The sequence below is a fragment of the Balaenoptera ricei genome, chromosome 12 (genome assembly GCF_028023285.1).
Source record: "Balaenoptera ricei isolate mBalRic1 chromosome 12, mBalRic1.hap2, whole genome shotgun sequence".
Classification (NCBI taxonomy): Eukaryota; Metazoa; Chordata; class Mammalia; order Artiodactyla; family Balaenopteridae; genus Balaenoptera; species Balaenoptera ricei.
In genome coordinates this window covers 49,387,194-49,401,645 of record NC_082650.1, presented here as the reverse complement: position 1 = coordinate 49,401,645, position 14,452 = coordinate 49,387,194, and the positions used below count along the sequence as shown (strand labels likewise).

The following is a 14,452-nucleotide window of genomic DNA, read 5'->3' as shown; positions in this document are numbered from 1 at the left end:
ATACTGTGAAGGATTCTATCCTAGTTGGCTCAGGCTGCCATAACAAAATGCCTTAGAATGGGTGGCTTAAACAACAGGAATTTACTTTTCACAGTCCTGGAGGCTGGGAAGTAAGATCAGAGTTCTGACTGATTCAGTTCCCTGGTGAGGGCTCTCTTCCTGGCTCTCAGATGCTTGCCTTCCTCTCTCTGTGACCTCACATGGCAGAAAGAGAGCGAGTGTGCTCTGGTGTCTATTCCTCTTCTTAAAAGAACACTAATCCCATCATGCGGGATCCACCTCATCTAAACCTAATCACCTCGTGACCTCATCTAAACCTAATCACCTCCTAAAGGGTCTACCTCCAAATACTATCACACTGGGGGTTAGGGCGTCAACATATGAACTTTGGGAGAAACACAATTTAGTCCACAGCACATTACTTTTACTTCTTTATGAAATTATCATCAAAGAAGCCAGGAATCATTTGAAAACCTAATCAGGGAGATACAATAAACCATCATTGAGTAATTCTTTTGATTATACAGTTAATGTTCTCTAATTGTCAAGAAACATAGTAATATAATAAACTATTTGTGGTAACTGACATTACATAAACCAGATATAAGTTTGGCTTGATGAACACGCCATTTTGGCATGCTAGGTCCATGTCCTTGCCTTAACTCCTCATTCTTGTGGCTTCTCAACCCCCTTATTTTAGCTCATTATTTCAGCTCCTATTCTTCACCAGGCCCCTTTGCTTAATGACTCAGTCTGACCCATTCTCATGGATTTTGACTACTTCAGCTCCCCTTCACTGAACTCCCAATAGGTCTAGCCACCACTGAGAAAAGAGATAAGAATCATTTCTGTCTCAAGCTAATGGACAACTGAGCTGACCCTTGCCCAGCCTCCTCATAAAGAGCTGGGTTGGGTGAACATTTTCTGCTGTATATAATTTCTCTCTTTGAAGTGGCCTGAAAGCTAGATCTAAGTTCTTTTGGCCATATTCTTCACATCGTTTGAGCCTTTACTCAGGGGTGGCTTGTGGTGGGATAGGGGAGTGGTTTGGCCTACTCAAAACCTCCATTAGTTCCTTACGCTCAGCCACTCTAAATAAAGCTACAATCGAAGTAAAAATGACTTATCTTGAATACAAGTCCCCTAATTCTCCCCACATTCCAACCAACTTGCAATCTTATGCCCTCTTATATAGAAATTCTGGTACTGCCATGGAACATGTACATACAGAAGAAAACAGACAAAAAAGAAAGGTCATGGGAATTATTGCCTCCATACCCACCCTTCCATTCTCACCAAACCACTGTGGCACAAAGACAATTATCTCTTTGCTGAACTACGTAATAAAACTACTAAAATCATTTCCCATTCTCTAGTTTTTTCCCGCTCCAATTCAACTGGCCAATACTGCCTGCTAATGTTCTTAATCCTCTGCTTTCATCTTGATACTCTTTACTACTCAAAAACCTGTAATAGTTTCCTAAATTCAAGAGATAGAGTCCTCAGTTTGGTTTTCCAGATTTACCTACTTGGAAAGTGAGGCTGAGGAAAGTTACATAATTATTTAAGAACATGTGTGTGATTCTATAAATCCAGTGTATTCTCCACCGATTACAGTTGATCACACGCCTTCTTGAATTTTGTTTACTTGGCCTCTAAAACCACACATTCTTGATTTCCTTCTTATTTTAGTCTCTTTTGCAGGATATTCCTCATCTTTCCTACCTTTACATGTGGGATGCCCTCAGGGCTTACTCCCTGGCCCTCTTCTGTCTATACTCACAATTTAGGTGATCTCACCCCGTTACACAGTATTAAATACCATCTACACGCTGATAACACCCAGTTTATATCTACTGTTCTGATCCTTCCACTGAACTGAATATCCAGCTGCCCACTTGATGCCTTCATTTAATTATCTAATAAATATCATAATCTTAACACATTCAACCTGAATTCTTGATTTTCTTCCATTTCCCAGCAGCTCTCATGCTCCTTCCACAATCTTTTCCACCTGAATAAATAGGAGCACTATTTACCAGTTGCTTAGACAACAGTCTCTCCTGAATCCTTTTCCCAACAGGGCCTCAACTTGTGGACTACCATTTGCATCACCCAGCTTCAGCAAGAATCCTGCTACAGCGGCTTAGCCAGAGCCCCGCCCCCTAGATAGCTGAGCAGTCTGATATCTGATTGGGTTGCTCATCCCCACCATTCCCCTGGTGATGCCGGATCAGCCTGGCCTGCCCTCAGCAAGACTCCTGCTAGGCTAGTTTAGCCAGAACCCCCCTTACTCTGTTCCCTCTTAATAATTTTCTATCCACTGATCTTTCCCCCCGCCATCAACCAGGATCCTTGGCTATAAATCCCCACTTTTCCTTGTTGTATTCGGAATTGAGCCCAGTTCTACACTGAGGTCTCTTTTCCTTTATTATAATAGTTCCTGAGTAAAATCTGTTTTTATAGTCTTAACTACCGTCCAGCTCTGGGTTTCTTTGACATAGGTCAAAATCCTTGAAGACTTTTTTTTTTTTTTTAATTTTTTGGCCACACCGCGTGGCATGTGGGATCTTAGTTCCCCGACCAGGGATCGAACCTGTGCCCCCTGTGGTGGAAGCGGGGAGTCCTAACCACTGGACCGCCAGGGAAGTCCCTGAAGTCATTTTTTATATTCCTTCTCTCATACACCCAGTTCATTGGCAAATACTATTATTTTTATCTTCAATATAGTTCCCAAATCTGACCGCTCTCACCATCTACACAAATCTGACCTAATCAAATAACCTCCTAATTAGATCTCTGTTCTCTCTACTCTCCAACCTGCCCCCCTCTAGTGTATTCTTCTAACATATCCAGAAAGTCCTTAACACAAGGCATACACGGTCAGGAACACTGCTTGATCTCAGCCTTTCTTATTTCTCCAACACAACAAGCTCACTCCTGTTAATGGATCCTTGCACCTGTTGTTCTCTCTGGACTGCTCTTCCTGCACTTCAGTTCCCTCATTTCAGTTAGGGTTCTGTTCAAACGTCACTCACAGAGCCTTAGAACAATGCCATTGTTAGAACAATGCCTGGCACATGCTAGGTGTTTAATAGCTATTTAATGACTAAATAAATGAACAGGTGGGATTTTATATAGTTTGCTTGAAACTTAAAAAGAAATACTGTTATTGGCATTTGTTCCTAGTTCAGCAACACAACAGTCCTTGTCACTGTGGGGATTTCTGCAAAGGTTTTGGACTTTTTCCAAGCAGGTAGTTTCAAGTGTGGTATCAGATGGCAGTGATTAAACAAGAATGCTAAAAGCCATCTGTAATTTCCAGTTTTTCCTTTGTTCCAGGGCAGAGCAGTGTACAGCTCTGGATAAGTGGCCTCTTCTTTGTACAGATGGAGATCATATCCCTTACAAAGTACCTAAAGCCCTAAAGTGGCTTTCTTTTTTGATGCAGATGAACCTAATTGCTTCTGAAGCCCTTAGTACCTTAAGAAATGTTATTCTATTTTTCTGTGCAGTCTACAGTAGCCATGCTCTCACTTTTGGTTGCTTTGTTTTTATTCTCTTGATATATTGATTTTGGCTAATAATGGTACAGTACAGCAAAGATTTCATCTGACCAGTACAGCCTAGGAGACCATTATGATGGTAGATTCAAAGAGTCCTGCAGCCCTAAATGTTACAATGAATCCAGTTAAAGGAAATTTTAAGTTTATATTTTTAAAAGGAAATTTAATGAAAAACCAGTAATTTTTTATTTTTAATAAGATAAAAAGTTAATTCCATCAAACAGACACCAATGTTAGATACTTTCAATATTATTTCTCACTTTTCAGAATACATAGCACAAACATGAAAGTTATCTTACTGAAATTAAATCTTTGTAAGAGTTGGTTTTAATAGACTGGGCTTTTAGTCATGAGGTTAAAGAATGATCGTTTAGTATACTGATAGAAATAGTTATGATGACACCTAGTTTTTCACTTTAAGCACTAATGAGACATTTATTGATAAGTAAAAAGGATGGTCCCTCCAGAGAATAAAGATTAAATAGGTCCTAACAGTGATATGCAGTCCCTAAACATAATCCATCTAACTTCTCATTCTCGTCCAAAGTAAAATTTTAAGTTGAAAGCTGAAAAACCTGCCTCCCTGTTGCCATTTCACAAATATGCCAAGGTAGTACCATATTAGCCACTAAGACCCAGATATTTTCTTCAAAGATAAATTGTCATATATATTGTAAAATATCCATTTTTTCAAGGGAATCAATAAAACTATATTTATTTAAAGAATGGCCCATCAACATTTTTATTTCTCTTGAATTGTCTCACACAAAAAGATTTATTCTCAAAAATGGTCTAAAGAGAAAGCTGCATGAAGCAATGCCCTATCTTAATCACCCCTTTTTAAAAAAAAGGTGGTGAGTGACCTCTGGAGGCAAGCGGAAAAAGTATCCTGCTGCTTTCAGGTGTGAAGTGGGGAGAATCAGAAAGTAGATCTTTCCATCTAGAGAAAAAAATTTTTTGATGTTTAATCAGGGTGAATTAAAACATTTAACTTTAAAATTAGTTAACTGAACCTCAATTCAATTATGTAATATCTTAAGTATATAATACAATGCCACAGGGGAGATAGAGACATGAGATCCATAGTTTCCATCTCATTGAGCTTACAATCTCCTAGGGAACTAAAGAGAAGTGTTGAAATAACTATAACAGAAGCTAGAATGTGTGAGAACATTTAGGAGTAGCAATAGCTACATAGGAATTCAGATTTTCGGTTAGGTTTTTCAGAAAAAGTCTACTGCATTCAACAAACATTTACTGAAGACAAACTGTGTGCCAGGCACTATGCTCGAGGATAAATAAGACACAGTACCTTCCTTCAGGCACCCTTGGTATAAAAGGGAAGCTGACACATAAATAGGAAAATTCTATACGGAGTAGCTGGTGGCCTATTAGAATTATGCACAAAGGAGGGAAACTAAAACAGTCCCGAGACTGAGAGGAGGGTCATAAGAGGCTTCCTAGAGGAAGTAACACCTCAGCTGACTCTTCAAAGATAGGTAGGGATAGTTCTGGTTCGGTCATCATAAGCCTACTCCAGCCCCTCTCCCACTGATGACAACTAACAACTCATGATGAAATACAAAGAGCAAGTACCTGAGGACTCTGAAGAGTCAACAAAGGAGGGGAATCAAAACTTAGAAAAAAACCCTTCAAGGCAATGAGTTGCCTGGCCTGGGTAACTAAAACTCTGATAGAAACCCCATCTTGCTTGTTCAAGGAACTGAGAAATGGAGACGCTCTGGGTTGGAAAGTGAGTGGGGAGGTGGGTAGGGGAGAGCTAGAGAAGGTGATCACTAAAATTTTGTGTATGAACCACGCAAGTGCCTTGGGTTTGCCCCTGTGTGTGACAGACACCCGAAGCAGCACAGCAACGGCTTTGACAACTGATTTGAACATTAAACCATTGCCCAAGTCTCAGATGAACGCCCGAGTGGTGCATGTTCAGGACTGGCCCAGAGCAGCACAGCACAGGCTTTGATAACTGAACTGAGATTGGAACCATCATCCACAGAAGGCGATATGAAACTTGCAGCCTGAACTCAATCAGGTTGATTGCCTGCTTAAACAAACATTCTCCAGAGGAGGATTTTAACAGGACCCAGAGTCTGCGTAATGTAACTGTCACTATGTCCAGGATACAATAGAAAATTACCTGTCATACAAAGAAACAGGAAAAATGTGACCAAATCCCAAGGGAAATGACAAGCAACAAACACAAACCCTGAGATAACACAGATGTTGGCATTTTCCTAGAATTTAAAGCAGCTATTACATGCTCCAGGAGGTAAAGATAAATGTAAAGAAAGGCATCTTCAGCAGAGAAAAAGAAACGATGAAAAAGAACCAGGTGGAAATTTTGAACTGAAAAGTACAATAACTGAAATAAACAAATTCAGTGGATACAGCAGAATGGAGATGAGGAAAGAGGCAGTGCACTTGAAGATAGAGACATCAACAGAAATTATCTAAACTGAAGAGCAGAGGGGGGAAAAAACAACTAGAAAAAAAAAAGAGAACATATGAGCATCAAGGATCTCTGCAATAATATCAAAAGGTCTAACATACAAGTCATCAGAGTCCCAGAAGGAGAGGAGAAAGAGATGGAGGCAGAAGAATTATTTGCCCTTAAAAATTTGGACCTAACTTACTTCTCCCATATCATATTCTATTCTCTTTAACATATGTATATGCCTTTTGTTTCAATCACATTACACTTTTCTCAAAGAGACATTCCCTGACTCTGAAAAACTAAAACAGGTTCTCTTAAATCATAACACCTGTACTTTCTGGGGTAAACTGGGAAGTGATTAATGACCAAATGGATGGGGCTGGAGAGATGGGTTGCAAGGGAAATGATGATGAGACTCAGGTGTGTATAATCTGGGAGCCTAAGTGGGTGAGCTGGAGAGTAATCAGGTGGAAAAGAACATTTCAGATAAACGAGAAAGAAAAATATTTACACATTTTGAGGCTGTGGTCTCTTTGGTCAAAGAGCAAAAGGAAACAAAAAGCTAGAGTAGGATACACAAAACAAGGCCTTTCCTTCATCCACTGGCATAACTTTGTTGGGTCTTTGTTGCTGCATGCGGGCTTTCTCTAGTTGCGGCGAGCAGGGGCTACTCTTCCTTGTTGTGCACGGGCTTCTCATCCCAGTGGCTTCTCTTGTTGTGGAGCACGGACTCTAGGCGTGCCGGCTTCAGTAGTTGCAGCACATGGGCTCGGTAGTTGTGGCTCACGGGCTCTAGAGCACAGGCTCAGTAGTTGTGGCACACGGGCTTAGTTGCTCCGCAGCATGTGGGATCTTCCCGGCCCAGTGCTCGAACCCGTGTCCCCTGCACTGGCAGATGGATTCCTAACCACCGCGCCACCAGGGAAGCCCCCACTGGCATAACCTTATTCAGGCATTCTGCAAATCAAAGCCCTGCTCCACTTCCTTACAACAATGGAATTATTTGAAGGGACTGGGGGTGAGAGTGTGCTTGAAACCGAAGTTTTGGCTCCAGATTTCTTGAGCTATTGTGTCCACTGATTCGCTGACTGACTTTGGGCAAGTTGCTACTTTCTATGACTCAATCCTCCTATCTTAAAATCAGGATAACACGGAATTTAGAGTGTTGTTATGAGGATCAATTGAGATCATACACGTGAAAGCTTACATATGTGGTTCAACAAATGCTGTGGAGTAACAGATGAACGGCAGATCAATAGACGACAGACCTTAAAGGAACTAGGGCAGGAATTTTAGAAAGTTGTATAAGGGACAGACCTTGGGGTTCCCTTTACTCCCCAGGAGACCCGGGGAGAGGGAGCGAAGCCATACCTTGTATTTCTTGGCCAGCACTTCCTTCTGACGGCTTGGCTGCATCTTCCCTCGTGATTCGTCGGGTCCCAGGATGCGGCTTCAGCTCGCTCCGCCGCGCGGCGCCCGCCCGCAGGGCCTCTGTGCGCTCAGCTAAGTGGGATGCTGAGGCCCGAGCGCGGCGTCCAGTCTCCTGGGCAACCCTATAAACTTCCGGTTTGAGGTAAGGCCGCGGTTGGCTAGAGGCCACATTTCCGTCACGTGGCCCGGGCAGGCGCCCTGCGTGTGCGAGGGCGCGCGTCCGCTGCCGGCGACACCCGGCGCGTTCCGAAGTTCTACTCCTCGGCCCGGACTAGGGCCTTCCCCGGGGAGGTGGCGCCAGCTGAGACCGCCGGCTCTGGAGGAGCGGGGCCGGGGCAGGGCTCGGAGTTCTCGAGGCTTCGCTGAGAAGCCGGGCGGCAGCAAGACCTGTGCTCGCGAGCCTCCAAGCTGGAGCTGGAACTGGAACCCTGTGGGGCCGGGGCCCTGGCTGCCGGGCAGCGGCTGTTCCCGGCCGAGGCCCCAGAGGAGAATGAGCCGGAGGCGGTGGCGGGCTCCCGGCGGAGCGGCCGGGCTGGGAGCATGCTGCGCTGGTTCATCACCGTCCTCCTGTGTGCCGCCTTCCTGGGGCTGGTGAGAGCCGGGGCTGGAACCCTCCCAGGCCGAGTCGTGAGCAGAAGTCCTGCAGAGAACGCGGCCTTCCGAGCTCCTGTCTCGTTTCCGCCGCTTGCAGACTGGGTGTCCTTGGGCTCCTTAATCTGCCGGAGCCTCAGTTTCATAATCTGAAAAATGGGCACAAGTATAATCGTAGAGGGTTATTGTCAAGTGTGAAACCGATTTTCGTAAAATATTTTCCAGCTCCAGCAAACCTTTCTACCTCTCCTCCGTGGGGTCGGGGGCATGCAAGAGGGGTTGCCAGGTCTATAGCCGCCCCCGCACACCCCCCCCCCCCCGCCTCCTGCGTTCACCCAAACCCCCAATTATTGCACAAAGTTGCTCTACTGGGTTTTCCTCTTCCTCGTCTGACCAAATTCACCCCTTATTTTTGCAGGTGGGGAAATAGACCCACAGAGGGAAAGTGACTTCTTTGTACCACACAGCTGGTTAAGTGGTTGAGCCAGGAATAATGTTTCTTATTCTGCCTACAATCTTATGTAAAACAAAATTTCAGGTCCTTCAATGTTTTTCTAAGAACAAACTGCAAGGCTAGTTTGGCCTTTTGCCAAACCCTTTGGCCGCCCTGTGGTCACTTGTCTTAAATATTGGGATCCTGGGGAGTTGGGAGAGTTAAGTCCTCTGAGCAGAGTCACTTTTGACCACTTAGTGTCTCTTCCTTTGAGCCACGCTTGATTCTTAGAGTATTTGTATTTGAAGAAAACTCATTGCAGATGATGTGCCAGGTCCTTTTAAGTGCTTTGCAGGTGGGAACTAATTTGGTTACAGCTGGGGCGCAGCCTTCCCTTCCTGTACTAGGCACTTACTCTGCGCCTGTGCCCAAGCCTGCCCGTAGCTGGGGACTGCTCAGGCCTGGAGAGGGGCTACACCCAAGCGTTTAGAGCAAATTCGTGCAATTAGAATCACTTATTCTTGAAATGTAGACCGATTGGAAACATTTTTTGTGTGTCCAACGAATTTCCTGTGAAAGCCAACTGCAGCCCCTAATTTTTGCTAAAGTTACATGTCTCTGAGTAAAATTTTATTTTTAAAGTCATTGCATACACGCGTATGTAATATTCTCTAAGAAAGCCTTACAGATGGTACTCCTGAGGCTTTGGTTTTCTTTGAAGAAAAATGTAGATTTAGAAACATTCAAATTGTTTATCTCTTGCATGTTTTATATGTGTAATTCAGAGGAAGGACCCCATGTACATCCAGAAATATTGCTGTTTTAACAACATCAAAAAATGGGGATAATACTTTGATGGTTTGCTAACTTAAATTTTCAACATCAAAATTCTGGTGTTATTTGTGCGTGCAGTATATTTCAGACTATTCAAAACGATTTCACAAATTTTTTAATGTCACATTTTACTGTTAATACAAATACTGTAGTTTTTTTCTGGTATTGTTCAAAAAGGAAACAGAATTGCAGCAAAGAGCCAAAAGAATTAAAGAATTTTGTAAAAATCGAGAGTTGTCAAAACTAGAAAAACACTAGGACTTGACACACCAGAAATAGGAGTCTATAGCTCTGCTAGTACTAGTATTTTCATTATGAATTTGTCTTAACTGTGGGGCTTAATCTCCTACATTACATTGAAATCCCCTCCTCCCTTTTTAATACTGAAAAAAAGCTACCACCTAGATAGACAGTATTTTAATGATTGTAAATGAAAACTTCTGTCTTTTTAAATTTTAGGGAATGAGTGTCGCTATACTGGGACCCACGTTTCAAGATTTGGCAACAAATGTGAACCGCAATATCAGCAGTCTTTCTCTGATTTTTGTGGGCCGTGCCTTTGGATATTTGGGTGGCTCTGTGATTGGTGGAGTTCTTTTTGACAATATGAATCATTTTCTTCTTTTGGGTAAGTAAACAACAATTTTCGCTTCTTTGTGACTTTCGAGGAATTTAAAGTTTGTTTTTAAATATGAAACATACTGGCTTGCAGAATGGTTGACAACTTAAGGGTAGTGTTTAGGTATCCTCAGTGGAAGTCAGGTTTCCCTGGTGCCTGCTTTCATCTTGGCAGTTACTGGGAATCCGGTCTAAACCCCTCTGGAAATTTAGATTAGCCCTAGAGTGTGTTAGCGATCCTTAGCCTTCCCGACCTTCATTGTAGTTTAGGCACCACCGCTGGATAACATACTAGTTGTCCAAAGAGCTCTGATTGTCAGGGTTTAGGGCAGATCTCCTGGGGCCATAGATCAGAATAAACTCCTTGAACCTCCCCAGATTAGACCCTGAACTGAGAATGAGGTGGGAGGGGATGGTGGGTGAAATGATGAAGGCTCAATTTTTGTCCCAGCTGCCCCATGTTAATGATTACCCCAGACCTCTCTACCTCACTCTCAAAATAGATGGCAAAGCTTTTAACTTACTCTTTTTTTGGATAAATTGACATGTTTAAAGAAAATGTAGATTAATGTGATAAAACTGGTTTGGACGTAAGGAGATAATTTACCATTGTTGATGAATGAGTAAATAATCTCTCTGATTTCCATAGTGTGTCGAAAGAATATACTTCTTATATTTCCCTCCCTATTCCCCAAATTTGTTTAATACATTTCTACTATGAACTACTATAGTAATTGCATTTAATTTTTGTCTTTTTAATTTTTTACCTCATATCTAAACATCTCTTTAGGTTGTTAAATATGAAACATTTAAATGAATAATTTTTGAGCTCTGTTTTGCTATAAAACTTTGCCTTGTGGTATAATGTATGGTTTGATTATTAGCAGTACTAGAAATGTATTTATATTAGAATAACTTATATTTTATAGTCCATAAAGATGATAAAAGCTTTTAAATGAAATAACTGTTAGTAGAAGCTGAACCTCTCATCTACTCATTATTACTCAATTTTAATTTGACCTGTTTTACATTTTTGGGAGTTTCTATTGATGTTGACTTGATCCATAACCCTTTCCCATAAATAGTGTTTTTTATAGCTGACTTTTACTTTTCTTCTCAGGGGCGTCAATGTTCGCTACCACAATTGGTCTTTATCTTGTTCCATTTTGTAAGACTGCGGTGTTACTGATTGTCGTCACGTCCATCTTTGGTGTTTCAATTGGCATTCTGGATACAGGTCAGTGAGCCCTTCATTGTCAACTCTGGGAGTAGGGACTTTCTACTAGAAAAAGTAGAGCATATGATATTAAATTGTCACTTTCAGTGTCCCCTAAAATGACACTGACCTACTGAGTTGGTCATGGGGTCTCCAGGTCAGAACCACCTTTCCGGCAACTACTCTTCTTGCCAAGTAGGGTGCCCTTTTTTGAGCAGCCAACCACAGAGTGAATTCAGAGAATTTTGTTCTTTGAGAGACTGTTGATTTACAGGGTGGGGGGGGCCCAGGTGGGTAATTACAGTGCAGGTGAGCAGGTTTTCATTTCGGGATAGAACTTTATCATTGTAATATGGCAGGAATTGATGGGTTAATAGAACAAACCAAGTTTGGAACCACTGTTTGGCCGAGGAAACATAGAAGCAGCTCTCCCAATTTAAAATGCACTCTGCCTTTTGAACTAAGAGAAACCTGTGCTGTGTATTATTTCCCTTCTTTTCCTATTCTCTCAGAAGATCCTGCCCTCCTGCAGGAGATCCTCTCCATGTATCTTCATATCTTTTAAAACCTACTAAATAACATATGTGACATTTGTTCACCCCTAAAACCAACGTTCTCCCCCTCTTCCTTGCTCCCCTGTTATTTGATAGGTTGGGGAAATATTTTTTTACTTTGGGCTTAATTTGGTTGTGAAATTACAGGATGGAATTGTATGGAATTGTATGTTTATCTGCAAATATATTAAAAAGAAAGAGAGAAAACACAAGACTTGAGACTTCTTGCCTTTCACCATGTATATACATAGACAGTGTAACTGAGGGTGTTAAAAGGTGTCCGTGTTCCTTGTTTCCTGCAATGGGCACAGCAGAATCTTGTAATGTTCAGGTTCCTGAACATGTGTTTTGCATCTGCCATATACATAAATAATTTTCTTCAAGTGGCTACCGATTGCAGGTACAGAAAAATTTGGTAATTTGGCCACTATCTGATGATAATATATATTTAAAATGTTTAAAAATAAATAACTATATAAATATCCTTCCCTACCCCCACCCCTCCTATCCCTGGTATTAGAACTGTATTATAAAAAGCCTTGGGCTAATGTACTTGGCTCTAGGAAATAGTGGTTTATTAGCTTGTAGAATCCCATTTGTGAGTGTGTGATGTTCAGTGCTTAGAGGTCGCTGGTGGTATTGGTGAGTTAGAGTTTCTTAATCATAGAATTGACTTAGTTGCAACAGTTGATAACTTAGAATATTATAATCCTTGTGCCATGTAAAATAGACTCATCTATTTTGAACTTTTTTTTTTACTAAGTTACTATGATTAAATCATTCTCCCCATCTTTCATTGGTAGGTGGTAACGTCCTAATCTTGGCTATTTGGGGGGACAAAGGAGCCCCCCATATGCAGGCCTTACACTTCAGTTTTGCATTGGGTGCCTTTTTGGCTCCCCTGCTGGCTAAATTGGCATTGGGCAGGATGGTGTCTGCTGAAAACCACACAGAGGCTGACTTTAACCATTCTGCTTTCAACCAGTCATCTGAAGCTGACTCAGAATCTCTACTTGGAATACCTGACGATATGAATTTACTGTGGGCTTATGCTGTTATCGGTGCTTATATTTTTGTAGTTTCTCTCTTTTTTTTCGCTCTGTTTGTAAAGAAAAGCTCAAGGCAGGAAAAAGCAAAAGCATCTGCTCAGAGGTTTCGAAGAGCTAAATATCACAATGCCCTTCTTTGTCTCCTTTTTCTGTTCTTCTTTTTTTATGTTGGAGCCGAGGTAACATATGGCTCTTACGTTTTCTCCTTTGCAACCAGCCATGCTGGCATGAAAGAAAGTGAAGCGGCTGGGTTGAACTCCATCTTCTGGGGGACCTTTGCAGCCTGCAGGGGTATGGCAATCTTTTTTGCTACATGTTTACAACCTGGAACCATGATTGTGTTGAGCAACATTGGCAGCCTGGGTTCATCTTTATTTCTGGTGCTTTTTGACAAGAGCCGAGTTTGTCTCTGGATAGCAACTTCAGTGTATGGCGCCTCAATGGCAACCACATTTCCCAGTGGTGTGTCTTGGATTGAGCAGTACACGACCATCCATGGGAAAGCTGCAGCATTTTTTGTAGTCGGTGCTGCCCTGGGAGAAATGGCTATTCCTGCAGTAATTGGAATTCTTCAAGGAAAATACCCTGATTTGCCTGTAGTTTTGTACACCTGTTTGGGGTCATCAGTAGCCACTGCTGTTTTATTTCCTGTGCTGTATAAATTAGCCACCTTGCCTATCAGTCGTCAGCAAAAAGAACACAGTAAAAGCTAGGACCAGAAAGCTTTGCTCTCTAGCTCTGGGCTAAATGACTATGAGGAAGAGAATGAAGAAGAAGATGCAGAAAAATGGAATGAAATGGACTTTGAAGTGATCGAAATGAATGATACAATGAGGAATTCTGTAATAGAGACATCTAGATATATTTTGATGGAGCCCACAGCTGACGTCTCCAACCAATCCCACTCAAATGCGTTAATGTTTGAGTCCTCTCCAGTTAATATGGGCAAGTCCCCTGTGAATCACCTTGCAAGAAACCAGGACAAAAGGGACTAAGGCCTAGAGAAGAGGGATTATTTACTGACTTCCCTGAATAATCACCAGTTCTAAAGAGGCCAGTCAGAACAAAGCATAACAGATTTCAACAAGCTTTGGGGGTCAAAATTTCTAGGTCTGAGTATAGCAAATGCTAAAAGGTTTTGAAATGTTTTGTCATTCCCAGAGCCTTTCATAAAGAACCAATAATCTCATACAGCTGGATCCTGTTGTGAGGCTCGCGTTTGGTGGCATGTGGCTGATTAGGCACTATTTTATGGCCTCAGAGCGTGCAGAGAAGGCATTTGTTTTTGAGAAGTTGGGTGCCATTCAGATAGAATGAAACTGTTTAGTAGTTGAATTGGTTAGCTGAACAAGTTATCCGTCGTCAGTATTCTGCCAGGGAAGTTGAGAATCATTTCATAAAAGAGCATCTTTGAAAATGGACAGAGATTTTTATTAATTGTTTCACTCTGTCTGTAGTGTTGGACCAGAAAATGCTAATTACTCATATGATTTCTGATTTCTATGAAGAGAACACAGAACAGGCACAGACCTGGCTTCAGGCCTCCACTGCTGCTTACTAGTCTTCTGGCCCTGTACTCAGTCATTTAACTTATGTAGGTCTCGTTTATCTCATCTCCGATCTGTGATTCTCTAATGAAAATGCGATGACTTTCAAACTGGGAATCCATAATTTTTAAAGTTTGTGCAAGATAGCTGCTAGAAATGAA

General features: G+C 41.9%; 1 protein-coding gene across 1 annotated transcript; it reads left to right on the top strand.

The window, feature by feature from the left end:
- Positions 1-7,666: 7,666 nt before the first annotated feature.
- MFSD4B (major facilitator superfamily domain containing 4B) lies at positions 7,667-13,808 on the top strand. The gene is given in 5 exon segments (XM_059941401.1): positions 7,667-8,040; positions 9,767-9,935; positions 11,046-11,162; positions 12,499-13,709; positions 13,711-13,808. Coding segments are annotated over 5 exon segments (1,584 nt in total). The 5' UTR covers positions 7,667-7,989; the 3' UTR covers positions 13,747-13,808.
- The last annotated feature ends 644 nt before the right edge of the window (positions 13,809-14,452 follow it).